Below are 16,354 nucleotides of genomic sequence, written 5' to 3'. Positions count from 1 at the left end.
AAGCGAGTAATGAATGACAGAGTATATCCATCAGTAACTCTGTGAGTGTAGTCAACACATGTCATTAACCAAATAGCAAAGTTAAATTAATATTGAAGATAGATTTGACTGTGTTAAATGACCGGTGAGATGCCTGAATTCCAAATTCAAAGGCAAAACTATTACCGTTATGCCTGTCATTGCGTCACCAGGCTTTTCGCAGTACCTTGTTTCCATTCCATTGGGAACAAGTGCCATCCGGTCTATGGCCCGCCTACTTGAAAACTGTATCCGGTCAATTCCACCCTCATGTATCCACGAGTTTCCAACGCCCCATAGTGCATTGCGCAGACGTCTGCACCGAGCTTCCGCCGCCGATGTACAAGCTCACAACGGGTTGCATCTGCGACTGCGACGCGACGTGAGTCTGCTGTTAAACCCGGAAGTTTGGTCCTGATAGTCTCCAGTAAACTCCCGGGGAAACTTGTGGATACATATCCACTCACGCAGACTGTTTCCGTATCTGCTCTTGTTATCTCTAGACCGGACATGCAAAACAAAGACGGCAACTTCAGACCACGCCCAACAGTATGCGCGAGCAGCGCGATTGGTCCGGAGTGGCTGACGTCAGTAACAGACACAAACCCGCTAGCTAGGACTGCTAGAGAGAGAGACTGACAGACTGAAGTGAAACAGAGACAACAACAGACGTTGTGATAAACAAAACAACGTCCATAAACATTAACGTCTCTGGTACATATACCTGCGAAGTGGACCATGGTCGGGGTGAAGGTCATTGAGGCGGACGCAGACTTCCAGCCGGAGCTGGCGGCCTCCGGTTCCAGGCTCGCCGTAGTCAAGTTCACCATGGCCGGGTAAGAAGAGCCGGCCGAACCCCCGGCTCTCTGCCAGGCCCCGCCGCTAGCCTTAGCTTAGCATTAACCGGTTCATTGTAAGTGAATAGCGAGCAGGCTAGCCGGCTTGTGACAATGTGATAATTAGCAGCTAACTGCTAGTGACAACAGGACGTGAAGTACATGTTAACAGCGTGACTCAGACAATGAGAGTCTGTAGTATGAAAGTTAGTGAACCTGGCATGTTTTTCTTTCCAGGTGTCTTCCTGTGTGCCAAGTTAGCACGCTAACGTTAGCCGTTGATTAGCCAACTTGCTTGCCATGACTTAGCAATAACTTGCTCGTTTCGTTCGCTTGCTTTTCTGTTCTGGGATCATTTGCCAACTTGGGGAGATACATAAATGTTATATTATTGTATGTCTCTACAGGAGATCAGATTGTTTGTCCAGTCAGTGACAGTGTGGTGATGTATTAAATTCCACTGGAAACCATAAATCATCAGTAGCCATAAATCATAACTCCTGTAGAGGTTGCTTATATTGGGACGTTTACAGTAAACGTCCCAATATAAGCGATCTCTACAAGAGTTATGATTTATGTCTAATTCATCAGCAACTTGGCATTTATATTACATTATAAGACATCTAGAGAGCTGGATCAAATTGAACGTGACTTGTGATCAGTGATGTCAGGTTATTTGCCAAAGTGGCTGGTGATGGCGTAGGTCAAATTTGCCAACCACAGTCAAACTTGACAGTCTGGCAAATTGGCTGGTGTCTAGTGAACATGAACTCTGTGTCTAGTAGTAGTAGGCATGTTGTAACAATACCAAGAACTCATGATAGCAAGAAGTCAACAATATATGAATCACTAGACAACAAGACAGGGAGGGTGGCTGGAATCTTTAGGCATATACAACTTTTCATTTGTGTGTCATATTGTGAGTTCCACCCATCTGAGATGCTCTCTGCCTGTTTGAGGCTCTGTCACTTTAGCTGTTGTCACCTGGTACAGAGCTGGTAGCACTGTTGGATTTGCCCTTGGTTGCTTATTGTGTCTCACACTGAATATAACCGATCTATAGGTTATGTCTTCAACAGGGGGTCCTCGGAGCTACTACAGGGGGGCCACCAAATCCTTGTGTGATAGGATTATTATTTTCTATTAAAAACTTTGAACCCTCGCAATCCATATTCTGAGGATATCTTAAGCCAAAAATAGCAGATCTACAAGCTCTCAACGCCAAAGTAAGTGGTTTGGTTTAGAGGTCAAAAAGAGGTCACGTTTACTACGTATGGACGATTGAAGTGGCTAAATTGATGAAAATCTGCATAACACATTTATACAATATGTAGAGGGGGTCCCTGCTTCATCTCTCTCTCAGTTAAGGGGTACTTGGCCTGAAACCGTTTAAGACCCCTGGGTTATGCTATCTCCAGTTAGATTAAGAATGAACTATGTCTAGTGAGAATGAACAGTCTTTTGTGGATGTTAAACATGTCCAGGTTAATGACGGTGACACACTCTCTGTTTCCTCAGGTGTCGACCTTGTGTCAGGATAGCCCCGGCGTTCAACATGCTGAGTAACAAGTATCCGCAAGTCGTGTTTCTTGAAGTAGATGTCCATGTTTGCCAGGTGAGTGTTGCTCATCAGAATATGAATATAATTTTGTTTGTATTTATTTAACTAATGTATTATTCACCCCCTATACTCCCTGTCCACCACACTGTCTTGTAATGTAATATTATTGCAAAATAGTGTATTAATATGCACACTAACCGTTGCCCAACTGCCCGTGGCAAGTAAATAAAATGTTCAGGCAAGTGGAGTTTGCTTTCAGGTTGCCCGATGGGCAAGTGCTTTCCACCTTCATTAAATATTGGCTATTTATGAATAACAATGCTACCTCTTTGCAGGTAGCACTCATTCTGTTTTTTCAAAGTGACTGTCGCCACTCGGCAGTTAACGAATGGATTTAACATGAATTCGTCCTACACGTTTTTCTTATCATTTCCATAATGGACTTTTTACTTTTCGGGCAAGTGGTCATGACCTCGGGACAAGTAGAACATGACGCTGCCTCTGAGACCTTAGTGTCAACCCCTGCACTGTATATCCTACTATTAGTACTGCTGGTTTTCTAATATCCTACCAGGACCTCTTGTACAGCTGGTTTTCTATCCTACTCCTACATGTGTGCGCAGAGGGTATTGAGGCCACCCAATTAGTTCAGAATGTTGTAATATCGTATCATGCTGCTTGTTCACTATTTTAGATAGAGATGATAGTTATGGTTTTCAATTGTATACATTATTTTCATTAAGATGGATCGATGTGATAACAAATGTTCATGGCACTTAATCCAACATTGCAGTTAATACGTCGGACTGGATAATGGCATTTGTTAAATGCTGTAGTTGTAATTGTGTGAGATAGTGTGGTTGACAAGGTGTATGAGATAATAAGTGTTTGAACATAACTGGTTCAGAGTCGGACATGGGAACCGCAGTGGGTGTCATGATTGTTCAGCTAGTCAGTTCCAATGTCCTGGATTTGAAATAGGGGTGGGCGATATGGAAAAAAATACAATATCACGATAATTTCCCAAGCTGTATCACAATACACAATCTTATCACGATTCTTTACAGTACAACCATCTACAGTACAAGGTATCAAAAACTAAAAGAAAAAGGAGTAACATACTGACCAGTTGTCCTCAAAGTGGGGTCCAGGGGGACTATGGGATCCTTTTAGGATGTCTAAATTGACCCTTACAAGTATGTAACTCTTGACAGGTTTAGGGTTATACAAATGAAACCAAATGGACCCGTTAAGGACCTTGACATTTTAAGGTTTGAGAACTACTGATTTAGACCAAAAATGCAGGTTTAAATGAATCTCTGTATTAACAATTCAACAGGATTTTTTCATAAGGCTCCCTCATTGTATCACAATATATACGATATCTCTGAAATGCATATGGTGGAGACATTGTATCGTCTCAACAATATTTATCACCATATCGCCCACCCCTAATTTGAATCACACATCTTCTCCTCTCTCCTCCTCATCTCCAAGGCAACAGTTAATACGTTGGACTGGATAATGGAATCTGATAAATGCTACAGTTGTAATTGTGTGAGACAGTCTGGTTGAAAAGGTGCCTGGTATGAGATAATAAGTGTTTGGACATAACTGGTTCAGAGTCAGACATGGGACCACAGTGGGTGTCATGATGGTTCAACTAGTCCAGTGGTTCTCAAACGTGGCGTCCCCAAATTACTTTGTGGGGTCCCCAGATGATTAGCTTAAAGGCATATTCAGGTTTAATGAAAATGTGGCTCCTCTCCAGCAGAGGGCGCGGGAGAGGAGTTTTTTGCCTCATCACAAGAACGCGCTTTGCCCAGCAGTTTCCTGTAATGGCGCCCAGATGTAAACAAACTGAAACAAACAAACTAACATCTTTACTCTATACAGCATGGATCGATTAAGCTCTACACATTCCAATCGGTAAGTGAAATAAAAAGTCAACTTTATTTACAAATGCAAACATATTTAGACATGTAACAATTATATTTAACTAACGCTACCGTATCGCTTGGCATGCGGCCGTGTTATAGTCCTCTTACTGGCCTTACAGCTTTGGAAATGTATATTTTTTATTACACCATTATAATGTTCTCATTTTGATCACAAGACACAATTACTGAGTATCGGTAGGCCTACTTCTCCAGCTTTAGAATATGTATGATACTGATTTATACGAGACAGGCACTGGCATTTTATTAGTTCAGTAGTTTACAATCAGCATAATGATTAGCAGACTCAAAACTTGTATTTGGACCATCATAACTAACCCGAACACTACGGTCCTTTTGATTTACAGACCTGTTTGATCATTCAGGGCTAGCGCTCTGCCTCTCTGGTAAATAATACTGTCTGGTAAATTATGTCTGGGGCAAAACAATATATATTTTGACACAGTATGTCCACACAAGCCAACATGACGACGACCCTGTATCTGGATTAATAATTTTGGAGCTGCTAAATGATCTATGCTGCGGGTCTAACGATAAATGAATAACACTGCAGTATTCAATAGACTGAGGCATTTATTATGACTGCTAATCTAATCATTCTTTACCCTTTTTTTCATACAGGTACCTTGTTTCATCATCGCTGTTACTGTTGATCTGGATTGATCTTCGCTCGTGAAGAGCACAACAAGAAAGCATACACAATGCTAACTAAAAGGCTTTTATTTTCTGAGCAGTCGTTACCATCACTAATGATCTGCATGAAAGACTGACATGATCTAAACATGATTAATAAAATGATGCTTTGATATACATAAACTGTAATGTCTCGATTTCATTTTGATCTAGTCAATGGTAAATGTTTTTTGTATGTGGTAAGTTATTTGAATGTGTTCTGACCTCTGAAAGCTTACAATGATGGGAAGTTGTAAACATTGTGAAAACGCTATATTGTATTGTTTCATACACTAAAGCATTTTGGTATGAAACCCCATTTAAATGCAATATCATATCGTTTAGCTGCATAACATTTCTGGCATTTGTAATAAAAAAAAAAAGTTTCAGGTTGACAAAACTTGTTTATTTAGGAAACGGTTTGCAGGTGAAAATGAGAAGTGGAGTGGAGTCTAGCATCTTCCAGACTGTAGAATAGCCTACCCTATTTGTGTGTATAGATTGCCTCATTATATATACATATATATTTTTCAAATGTTCAACGTTTATTGGTGTCATAATTGTAGTGTGATCGGATGTACAGCTGCTCTTCTTCAGACATCAAATTCTTCAGCCTGTATAGAAATAAAGGAGATGATGCTTAGATTAGATTGGTGAGACTAAAATAGACACAAAAGTAAATTTTACAATTTGTCATAAAACAGTACAGTACAATACATTGATCTAATGGCCTAGTGCAGTGTTTCTCAAAGCAGATTTCAAGGTCTCCCTTTATATCTGACAGTGTACAAATGGAACCAAATGAACCCTTCAGGGTCCAGAGTTACAGACTTGTATGCATTGACATGCAAACCCCCCCAATTCGCACCTCGCTAAGGCTTTAGTATCACAATGGGATGTTTGAACAAAGAAACAAGCATTGCACAGTACCTATGCATATCAATAGACCTCCTGTAAGTAGCTAGGTGTTGAGCGACCCCCTCCAAACATCACTATGCACCAATAACGTTCAGATCTTTCTGGAATAGCAAGCGTGGGTCTAACAAATGCGGCGTTGATATCATAGAGGTATAAAATATAGGATGACTTGATAATATGGGCTATGTTGTGAATGTACCTTACGATGCTAAAAGTAGTTCTGTAGATGCGTTTTACGTCAGCCGTATGTTGTGACTCACGTTGTGTTTATTCATGGCTGAAGCTATGGGCTGAAGTAACTTACAAGTAAAGTCTATTTGTCCTTTGTGTGGACATTGAAATCATTTACAAGTTATAGACAAGACATATGTCTCATTTAATGGCCCCTGTTTATTAGATCAATGTATTGTTTTTAGGGCGGATTCACCCACAATGTGGCTAACTTTAAAACGAAACTTTTTACAAGAAATATAGCCCCAAACCCTTCAAAGATCCCAATGACAAACCCACCTAACAAACGTTTACTTAGGAAATAGATTGCTGCACTCTGACAATTATAAAATATTTCTTATTTACCTCCTTTCTTTGTTCAGCATCTCTCAGCCTGTTGTCCACATTCAGCTTCCTGAAACTCTTCCCTTTGTAAAAAGTTAAACTGTCTAAAACACTAATCGATAAAAAACAAACGCGAAATAAAGTAAACATACAAGCAGAGACTTGAAATAGAAAGAGTAAATTAAAAAATAGCAAGTTAAAGCAGTTAAAACTGCCGCGGAATGTAATGTAGTGGCTCCAGTGCCATTGTTTACAGAATGGAGGAACTGTGCACCCGCGCTTCACTAAGGGTGGACGCGCAGAGGAACAGACTAGAACGCGCACTGAGGCCATACTCTATCCTGATTGGTGGAGATCTTTGTGGCGAACGGGAAAATTTCGAGCGAGCTATGCTCGTAACAGGGGACAGGGTGGAAGTCCATATATGGTCAGCGCACATTATAGTCAGGTGCATTAGTGGAAAATGTACACATTTTATTTTTATTTGAATGAAAGCGAAGTCCTGAATATACCTTTAATGTAACAAAAAGGTCTCAACTCAATGGTAAACAAACCAACATACGTGTATACAATGTATCTGCACATTTATAAAGTGTCAATTTAAGGATTTTCAAGACCAAACTGGCCAAACCGTCAAATATTAAGTAAGCGAGAGGCGAACATTGTGAAAATAGCCGAGGCGTTGTGAGCATGTAGATCGGCTATTTTCACAATATTTGTCTGTGGAACTGAGTCACATTAAATGTAATACCTACAATTCCAAGTGCTTGTCAGGGTGGGGGTCCCCAGTTCATATATGTTTATTTTGGGGGTCACGGCCTAAAAAGGTTTGAGAACTCCTGAGCTAGTCAGTTCCAATGTCCTGGATTTGAATCACACATCTTCTCCTCTCTCCTCCTCATCTCCAAGGCAACAGCAGCAGCCAACAACATCTCAGCCACGCCCACCTTCCTGTTCTTCCGGAACAGGGTCCGTGTGGATCAGTACCAGGGGGCCGACGCCGCGGGGCTGGAGGAGAAGATCAAACAGCACGTCGAGAACGACCCGGGGAACAACGAGGACTCTGACATTCCAAAGGGATACGTGAGTTAACCTTTTCAGCCTGGCATCACTATTGACCATATTCACACTGCGGCCATCTTGGATTGCATCACCACATGGGGTGGCAACACGTCTGAGCCTGCATTACAATCATTGTTAACAATGGAGCCATTGTCCCGAAATATGAGTTCTGTTCCACCAATTTCTTTGGACCAAAATGACAAATGGGCAGATGACAACGTCAACATCCCCAAAAGGGTACATCCACAATATCATGGTAAGTTAGGTTGCAATGTTACTCTGTACAAAGACTTGCTGCAGTATCTGTGCAGACTAGTGCTCCGCCATCATATCAACTGTATTGTGAACCAGTAATACTGTATGACGGCGGAGCACTGCACAGATAGCAAGTCTTTGTACACAGTAAGGTTGCAACCCAACTTTCTTTGAATATAGCTACCGTGGATGTAAGCTTCAATCCAGTTACTGTAGCACCTCTATTGAATCCTTTTGGGGATGTTGACGTTGGCATTTGTCGATTTGGTAAAAAAGAATTGTTGGAACAAAACTCATATTTTGGGACAATCACTCCATTGTTTACAATGGTTTGTAATGCAGGCTCAGACGTGTTGCCACCCCATGTGGTGACGCAATCCAAGATGGCACCGGTGTGAATATGGTCAACGTTGGGCATGTTGTTCAACTTGTTTATAGGCACAAAAGTGGTTACCATCTTTTCCTTCCCAATCCCGATTACCCGCAACTTTCGTGCCGGCCGATACCGTGTACTGATCCGATACCAACCAGCAACAAAATTATAATCTTGGAATAAATAACAAATACAGTAATAATTGTGAAGTTTGTAAAATAATAATGTAAATAGCTCAGTAAGAATATAAAACGGTACTAGTGAAGCAAACAAAAAAAAATGTGTTTACTGTAAAAGAAAGTATCGGCAGCTTTTCTGGTACTGATATCTAACAACTCTTTTTGGGGTGTTTTCAAGAAAAGAAATATATAAATGTTTGTGCAACATGCAGAAATGAGCAATGTAAACAAGTGCACATTGCACAGTTAAAAAACAACATGCATGGTCTAATATGTCATAATGATACAGCATTCTTATACCCAGAGAAGACAGGCCCCCGGACCCCTTTAGAAACAGGGTAGACGCCTGGATCCCTCAAGTGTAGGGGTCTTCAATGTTTTTTATGCCATGTTTTTCTTAGCTGAGAGAGGGATGAAGCAGGGACCTTTCACTCTGTACTTAGTCTCTGCACTTACTGTAGTCTACAATAGGGCTGCACGGTTAATCGTTTTCAAACCGAAATCGTGATGTGAAATCTCGCGATTAGCGAATCGCAAAGGCTGCGGTTTTGGCGATTTTCTGCGAAGTTGACTTCCCAAGCATTATGCAGACGTTTAATTTTAGAAATCCGTTCATAATTGACAAATCAATGATCAAATCATGCTTCCTAAATACCCATGCATCGCCGCACCGCGGATTAGCCAACATTACGGGTTGCTCCAATCTCCTCAGAGCAGGAGAGGAGCCAAGCCAAGGCATGACACTGTAGATAGAGATAGATAGATAAATACTTTATTGATCCCGAAGGAAATTCATTTTGTCCAATTTCCTGTCTGTCTAACAGCACGTAACAGTGTATTTCCCTTCCAACGGAGTACTCCATGGCTACAGGTAGTGAATGTTCTGGTAATCATTATAAATATAACATTCTTAAATCCTTGTGCATAGATTAGATCCTGTTTGTCGTAAACTGAAAGTGAAAGTAATTTCTGTGCAACTGCTGCGGCGGCCCCTCCTCCGCCCCCCGCACACATGTGAAACTTATGGTGTGTGTCTTAGGGTGCATTTTTTTGCCTTGATAAAACTTAAGCAAGGCAGCGACATACGGTACTTTCTTCCTTGACAATAATGAGAGGCAGACAAAACCATTACTGACATTTTGCTGACTATAAAAACGTTTTATATTGCTAATAAGTAAAGTAAAAGGGAATCTTTTGGAAATATAATTGAACTGAATCAAACCATTTGCCAATTGCCTAGTTAGTGATAATCAATTCATTTTTAAATGTAAACACACAATAAATATTCAAGGAAGCTTAAATGATGTTCTTTGGTTAAATCATTTCCTTGACAATGAGAGGCATTATTACTGAGATTTTTCTGAATATAAAAACGTTTTATATTGCTAAAGCAAAATAAAAGGTAATCTTTTGGAAATATAACTGAACTGAATCAAACCATTTACATGATTGCCAATTAGCCTAGTTAATAATTTATTTTTTAAATGTATTACACAATAAATATTCAACGGAAGCTTGACCTAAGGTAGTGAAATGATTTTCCTATGGTTAATTATATCATCCTTTTAACAAAAAAAACTATCACTTATCCTACCTTGAAATAAATATATAAATACAGGGGTTAAGGTTCTCCGTCCTGAGGATGGATTTCCGTCCTGAGGAGTCCCTAGGGGCCATTTATGAGATCGAGGCAGATTTGCCAAAAAAGAGAAAACAAAAAATGGGGGTGGGGGGGTGTAGCCATGGCCGTGATGTTAATAACATGACCGAAATCGTCAAAATGCAGCATAATACTTGCTAGTCAAGTCAAAATAAATTTCCGTCTTAGGATTTTTTTTTGCTTTAGCCCTTGTAAATATCGCGAATAAAATCGCAATCGCAATATTAGTCAGAAAAATCGCAATTAGGTTTTTTCCCAAAATCGTGCAGCCCTAGTAGACGCTCAACATTGACAGTGATGTGGTTTCTTTCAGATGGACCTGATGCCTTTCGTCAACAAAGCTGGCTGTGAGTGTCTCAATGAGAGTGACGACTGTGGTTTTGATAACTGTTTAAACAAAGAATCCTCGTATCTGGAATCTGACTGCGATGAACAAGTAAGTACTACCTAATGTTATTACGTCTGCTAAGGCTCGGCTCTTCTCCTGCTACTACAGTACTAATACTATTATAATTACTACTATTGAAATAATTTCAATAATTGCAATGTTGCTGCTGTTACATCCGCTATTGCTATTACTGTTGTTGATACTGCTACAGCCATTACTACTGTATTCTCTAGTCTACACAGATTTGTGGTGGCGTTTGACCTGAGGACAGGGAGTTAAACAGGTGTGACTCCAGAGATGGTGTCCTGTCCTGACTCCTGAACCACGCGTTTAACATTGTCGCACTATGTCTGTTCTAGTTGCTGATAACCATCGCCTTCAACCAGCCCGTAAAGCTCTTCTCTATGAAACTACAATCACCAGACTTTGGTAAGTTGAATTCGGCTCCAGAGTGGCCCAATTATGTGCAGGTAGAAATGACCAAATGTTACAAATAAAAGAGTTAGGAAAGATAAACGGTTGGCGTTAAGCCAGCCCTCAATTGGATAGCAGATGCAATAACAAATTATTTCTCGCCCCTCCGTCTCTCTCTGTCTCTAGCTCAGGCTCCTAAACTAGTGAAGATTTTCATCAACCTTCCTCGGTCGATGGACTTTGATGATGCTGAGCGAAGCGAGGCCACACAGGCTCTAGACCTGTCAGAGGACGACGTTAAAGACGACGGTCTCATTCCACTGCGCTACGTCAAGTTCCAGAATGTACAGAGTGTCACGGTAAGGAGTGCTGTGATTGAGTGCTTTGAGCGTTGTAGTGTTTTCATTTAGTGAGTTGTACTGTGCATTCCGTGGGGATAAACTGTACAAGACTGCGGTTGTACTTGGCCGGGAGAGTGTTTTCTGCTGGTGATTCAGTCCGAGTGTATCAAAGGGTGCGTTCGGAAATGCGCAACGTGTGTGGTTAGGGTTAGGTTTAGGCAGTTTTACTGAGGTTAAGGTTAGGGTTAGGTTTAGGCATAGTTTTACTGAAGTTAGGGTTAGGTTTGGGCACTCACTACACCGAGCACACACCCGGTGCGCATTTCCGAACGCACCCTTTGATACACTCGGACTGAATCACCTGTCTTGCAGAAAACACTCTCCCGTACTTGGCCGCTAGATGTTTAAAGGACCACTACACTGACCAAGCCAAATGGCGAAATCGCTCCCTTAATTTCTTTAATGGTTCAACACCATCAAATAGAGATCTATTTAGAAAATTCTTCAGTCAACTTTGTAGCACTACAGCATTCAAAAGTTAATGATGATGTTAGTAGGAAGAAACACAGAATCAAGGAAGTTGGACTGAAAATGGTAGGAGTCCTTTTAACCGAATGGGTTCCCACTTCCCAGATTGACTTGGTTAAGAAAATATTTTATGTACCTGTAAGTGACTGATTCTCTCGAATTTGGTAGTGCCATGGTCTAACAATGACATCTAGTGGTAGAAAATACAGTTACAGTACCGTGTTCAGCATTCAGGGGCAGCAGTGGCTCCGGGGAAGAGTGGCCGGTAGAATGGCCGGATGGGAACCACGAGATTCCGATTCTATCCTGGGCTCCCCCTCGAAGTGTCCATGAGCAAGACACGCCTAATTACTCTCAGTGTGCCTTGCATGGTTTCCTCCATCATCGGTGTATGTGTGAACTGTAAATGGGTGAATGTGCATTCTATGTAAAGCGCTTTGGATAAAAGCGCTATATAAATGCACCATTTATCATTCACACACACTACACCAGTGGTTTTCAAACCTTTTCATGTCAAGGACACCCCAAATTGACACGCATTAGTCCGCAAACCTCCAGAATGGTATTACTTTCTCTGAGACCCCACTTCATATTGAACATAATTTAACTCTGAGTGTACAAATGGAACCACACTCCCTGAGTTACATACCCATAAGGGTCCATTTGTTTCCTAACTATCATTTAGCTTGGGACCCCCTGGAACTCCCTCAAGGACCCCTGGGGGTCTGTGGACCCGCTTTGAGAACCAATGCACTACACATACTCCCTGCTGGTCTGGGGTCAGTTCTGCTACACTGTCCATCTCTTTTGTACGGTCTGTCTCTCATCTATAGAGAGAGACATACAGAGAGAAATCTTTTCTCCACAAAAGTCTTCTTATAGTGTTGTTTTCTTTTCACCATAGCAGTGTGTTTGTTTTGTCTCCTCAGATGTTTGTGAAATCCAACCAGGGTGATGAAGAGACAACAAAAATAAAGTACCTGACGTTCATAGGGACTCCTGTACAGGCCACCAATATGAACGACTTCAAACGGGTAGGTGTATTTTATTTGTTAGTATGTTAATACAATTTATTACATGGTTTGGTTGAATGCTTGATTCTGATTGGTTAATCACTGAAGTCAGTGTTCTGTTATGTTTTAATAATAACCCCTGAACTCAATAACAGACCGCTGTCTAATCAAAGACTCAGAGAAGCTGGCTCATATCAATCTGCAACAACCTAGATTTATCGTTAGACGATTAAAATCGTTTCAAACTGGTGAGGATTTAAAGGACAACTTTTTTTTACAACAAGGGTTCATATTTTAGATTGTAATTAAAGAAAAGAAAAAGTGAGTGTTAAAATGTTTTCATTTGCTTCGTTCTATTGTTTTATCGTGTTTACCGTGCTAAAATGTGGGGCATGCGTAGTGCGTACGCATGGGGGCATGCGTACAAGTGGCTAAATATGTATTTTTAGACACAATAAGCCAGCAGTTTCTTTATTGCTATTTACAGTAACACTTCTAGCCCCCATATGTCACATCCAACCATGAAAGGTTGCGTTGTATCTTGGGAATGGGCTTATTCTGTGTAAAACGCATGCCCCCAACCACTGAAATAAGAATCTCTAAAACAATAGAAAGAAGTAAATGAAATAATTTTAACACTCATCTTTTATATTCTTTAATTACAATCTAAAATATGAACCCTTGTTGTAAAAAACTAAAGTTGTCCTTTAAAACCCTTTCAAAGCCACGGGGAGCCCCTTAAAAACAGGGGTACAGAGGTACTGCCGTGCAATCTTCTATTTATTTATAAACATGTTTTAAAAAAGCAATGCACCAAATGATAACAACACGCTCGGATCGCTCAGTGCAAGCCAGCAAACCGTGCATGAAGAACGTTTTTTGGTCGGCCAACCTACTTTGATGCTGAAGGCTGTTTTCGTCCGTTCATTTGCATGGAGCGAGACGGGGTAAACCGCAAGAAAAAACAGCGCCCGAAAGTACATTACGTCCTCGTTGCACGCACAGCGATCTAATCACATGTAATCCACTCATTCGGAAGCCTTGATTTCGTCTTTCGTCTGATCGAAAAAGATGAGGAGACGCTCTGTCCAACTGGCTGCATACACAATAGAATGGCACGTAATGGCGGCCTGTGGATCCCAGTTTCTCCGTTGCAGATGACGTCATCACGTCTCTGACCCTTAATTATTATTATAATTTTTTAAAGATTTGTTTTTGGGCTTCTTCATGCCTTTATTGATAGGACAGTTAGACTGACACGAAATGGGGGGAGAGATGGGGAGAGACGTAGCAAAGGTCGTCCGGATCGGGAATCAAACCGGCAACGCCGCCAGGCATCCATGCCTAAGTGGTATACGCCTGGACCAGTAGGCCAGCAGGCGCCCCATGAGGATTTAAATTGGTGAAATAAAAGATTCATCGCTATGCAAACAGCAGAGGGCATAATCGAGTTAGACTCCCTTCCTTGTTCACCACCTGCTATATTTGCCCCTCTAATATCTGCCTACGTTCCGTCTTCACTCACTGAACTGACAGTTGTGCTGTGCAATAGGCCAATGGTTCTCAACCTTTTCAGGCCGCGACCCCCAAAATAGTCATATTTTAACTGGGGACCCCCCACCGTGATGAGCACTAAGAGTTGGGGCATTGCATTTTGTGAAAATAACAGATCTACATGCTCACAACGCCTTGCATTGCGAGGCGGTGGGGCATGTGTTGTTTTGTGTGTGTTCCTGTATGCTGAGAATGTAGCATAGATTAAATAAATAAAAAACATGTACATCTCAAGCTTGGAATAAAGGCTACCAGCTCAGTGGCCTTGTGGTTAGTGTCCACCCTGAGACTGGGAGGTCGGGGGTTCCATTCCCCAGTCGGGTCATACCAAAGACTGTAGAAATGGGACCCAATGCCTCCATGCTTGGCACTCTGCATTAAGGGTTGGATTGTGGGGGTTGAACACCATTTCTGATTCCCGAGCGCGGCATGGCTGCAGCTCACCGCTCCAAGAGATGGGTCAAAGGCAGAGAACAAATTTCAAATTACAGCAATTTATCTGACAAACAAAGGTTATTAAAAAAAGGCTAAGCCTTAGTTTCTTTATAGTTTATTTATTTCATCTGGGATATACTGTATGTTTTTAAAAAATATTTATTTAATTGTGAAAAAATGCGTTTTCAGTAATTTGTCTGGAAAATAAAATAGTTAAAAGAATGTTGAAAAAAGAAAAATGCATAGTGAACCTAGTATCGTGATTCGAATCGTATCGTGAGTTGGGTGAATCATAACATTCCTAATAATAAAATAATAAAATACACAAAGTTCAAGGTTCAAGTTTATTTGTGTGTGTGTGTGTGTGTGTGTGTGTGTGTGGGTGTGTGTGTGTGTATACTATATACTCTGTGTGTGTGTGTGTGTGTGTGTGTGTGTATATCGATTATAGTTCAATTAACAATTAACTGCACCCAATATTCACATCTGCATGATCTTTCTCTAGGTTGTCGGGAAGAAAGGAGAGAGTCACTGAGTGGAGGGAGGAGAGAGAGAGAGAGAGATGTAGAGAAGCGATGGTGGAGGTGACAGCGGAGGCTCTTTTGCTGTAGATGCTCCTCCAAGGACTCCCCCCTCTGCCAACACTGGATCATTGGCTCCGTAACAGACAGTGGGTCCTCATCTCCAGCTGTTCTTCAACATGCTCCAAATGAATTCTCCAGCTGTTGAGCTTCTCATTCTGAAAATAATTTGTATTGTTGTTCAGATGCGGGAAAGAAAGAAAAGAAAAAGAAACTCTGTAAATAAACAATCCTTTCTCAAAGGCCAGGGTGTCGGGTCTTGTTTCTACGATAACAGTTGTAACAATTAGTAGGCTCAGCAGTAGTAGTACCACAAGTCGTAATATAGCATCCATTTTCTGAGGGCAACATTAGCCAAAAGGCACAGATCTTACAACACATGAGCTTGTAGACCGGCTATTTTTGGTGAAGAGATTTAGTGTAGAGGGAAAACAAGCAACTTGTCTAGAGCTAGCCTCGTAAAACCCCCTCTTCCGGAAACCTTTTCCATCCATTTCCGGAAACCATTTGTTTCCTGGATTACGGAAGTTGGTCGTTTACTAGGCTAGTCTAGATCAGGGATCTTCAACGTTTTTCAGGCCTAGGATCCCTCGGCTGAGAGAGAGATTACACATAATGTTTCATAATAGGTTGGATCCATGTTGTGTATTTTGAGACATTTAACCGATTTAGGCCTAGAATTATTGAATGCTTTAACTATTGAAAAATTGCAGATATACAAGCTCACAGTCTACGAGCTTGTAGACCTGCTATTTTTGAAAAAGTTGTGAAAAAATCTTAGAATGATTCAAAAGAATCGGGTCAAAATTCTAATTTTCACGATTTTTCAAAAATAGCAGATCTACAAGCTCGCAGCGCGGCACTCGGTGCCGCGCTGTGAGCTTGTATATCTGCTATTTTTCAATAGTTAAAGCATGAAATAATGATACACAATAATGTGTACCCGTTCTGATAAACAAAAAGGTTTCCCCACCACAAACATTATTTGACTACTCCACTGAGGGGCATGATGTGACTAACCCCATGTTGAAGACCCCTGGTCCAGAGGGTTTA

General features: G+C 41.1%; 1 protein-coding gene across 1 annotated transcript; it reads left to right on the top strand.

Annotated features, from left to right (window-relative positions):
- Positions 1 to 631: 631 nt before the first annotated feature.
- txnl1 (thioredoxin-like 1) lies at positions 632 to 15,544 on the top strand. The gene is made up of 8 exons (XM_080743843.1): positions 632 to 854; positions 2,373 to 2,469; positions 7,428 to 7,601; positions 10,361 to 10,483; positions 10,795 to 10,864; positions 11,036 to 11,208; positions 12,648 to 12,752; positions 15,226 to 15,544. Exons 1-8 carry the CDS (start codon positions 757 to 759, stop codon positions 15,253 to 15,255), a joined length of 870 nt encoding a protein of 289 aa, XP_080599969.1. The 5' UTR covers positions 632 to 756; the 3' UTR covers positions 15,256 to 15,544.
- The last annotated feature ends 810 nt before the right edge of the window (positions 15,545 to 16,354 follow it).

This window comes from Nannobrachium achirus (assembly GCF_963921795.1).
Source record: "Nannobrachium achirus genome assembly, chromosome: 15".
Lineage (NCBI taxonomy): Eukaryota > Metazoa > Chordata > Actinopteri > Myctophiformes > Myctophidae > Nannobrachium > Nannobrachium achirus.
Note: the sequence above shows the minus strand (reverse complement) of the source record. Positions and strands in the feature narration are given on the sequence as shown.

Bases quoted from the DNA above. Each gene is read 5' to 3' on its own strand.
- txnl1 (XM_080743843.1), top strand. From the start codon at position 757: ATGGTCGGGGTGAAGGTCATTGAGGCGGACGCAGACTTCCAGCCGGAG. The intron at 2,470-7,427 runs GTGAGTGTTGCT...CTCATCTCCAAG, and splicing joins TAGATGTCCATGTTTGCCAG to GCAACAGCAGCAGCCAACAA. The intron at 10,484-10,794 runs GTAAGTACTACC...TGTCTGTTCTAG, and splicing joins AATCTGACTGCGATGAACAA to TTGCTGATAACCATCGCCTT.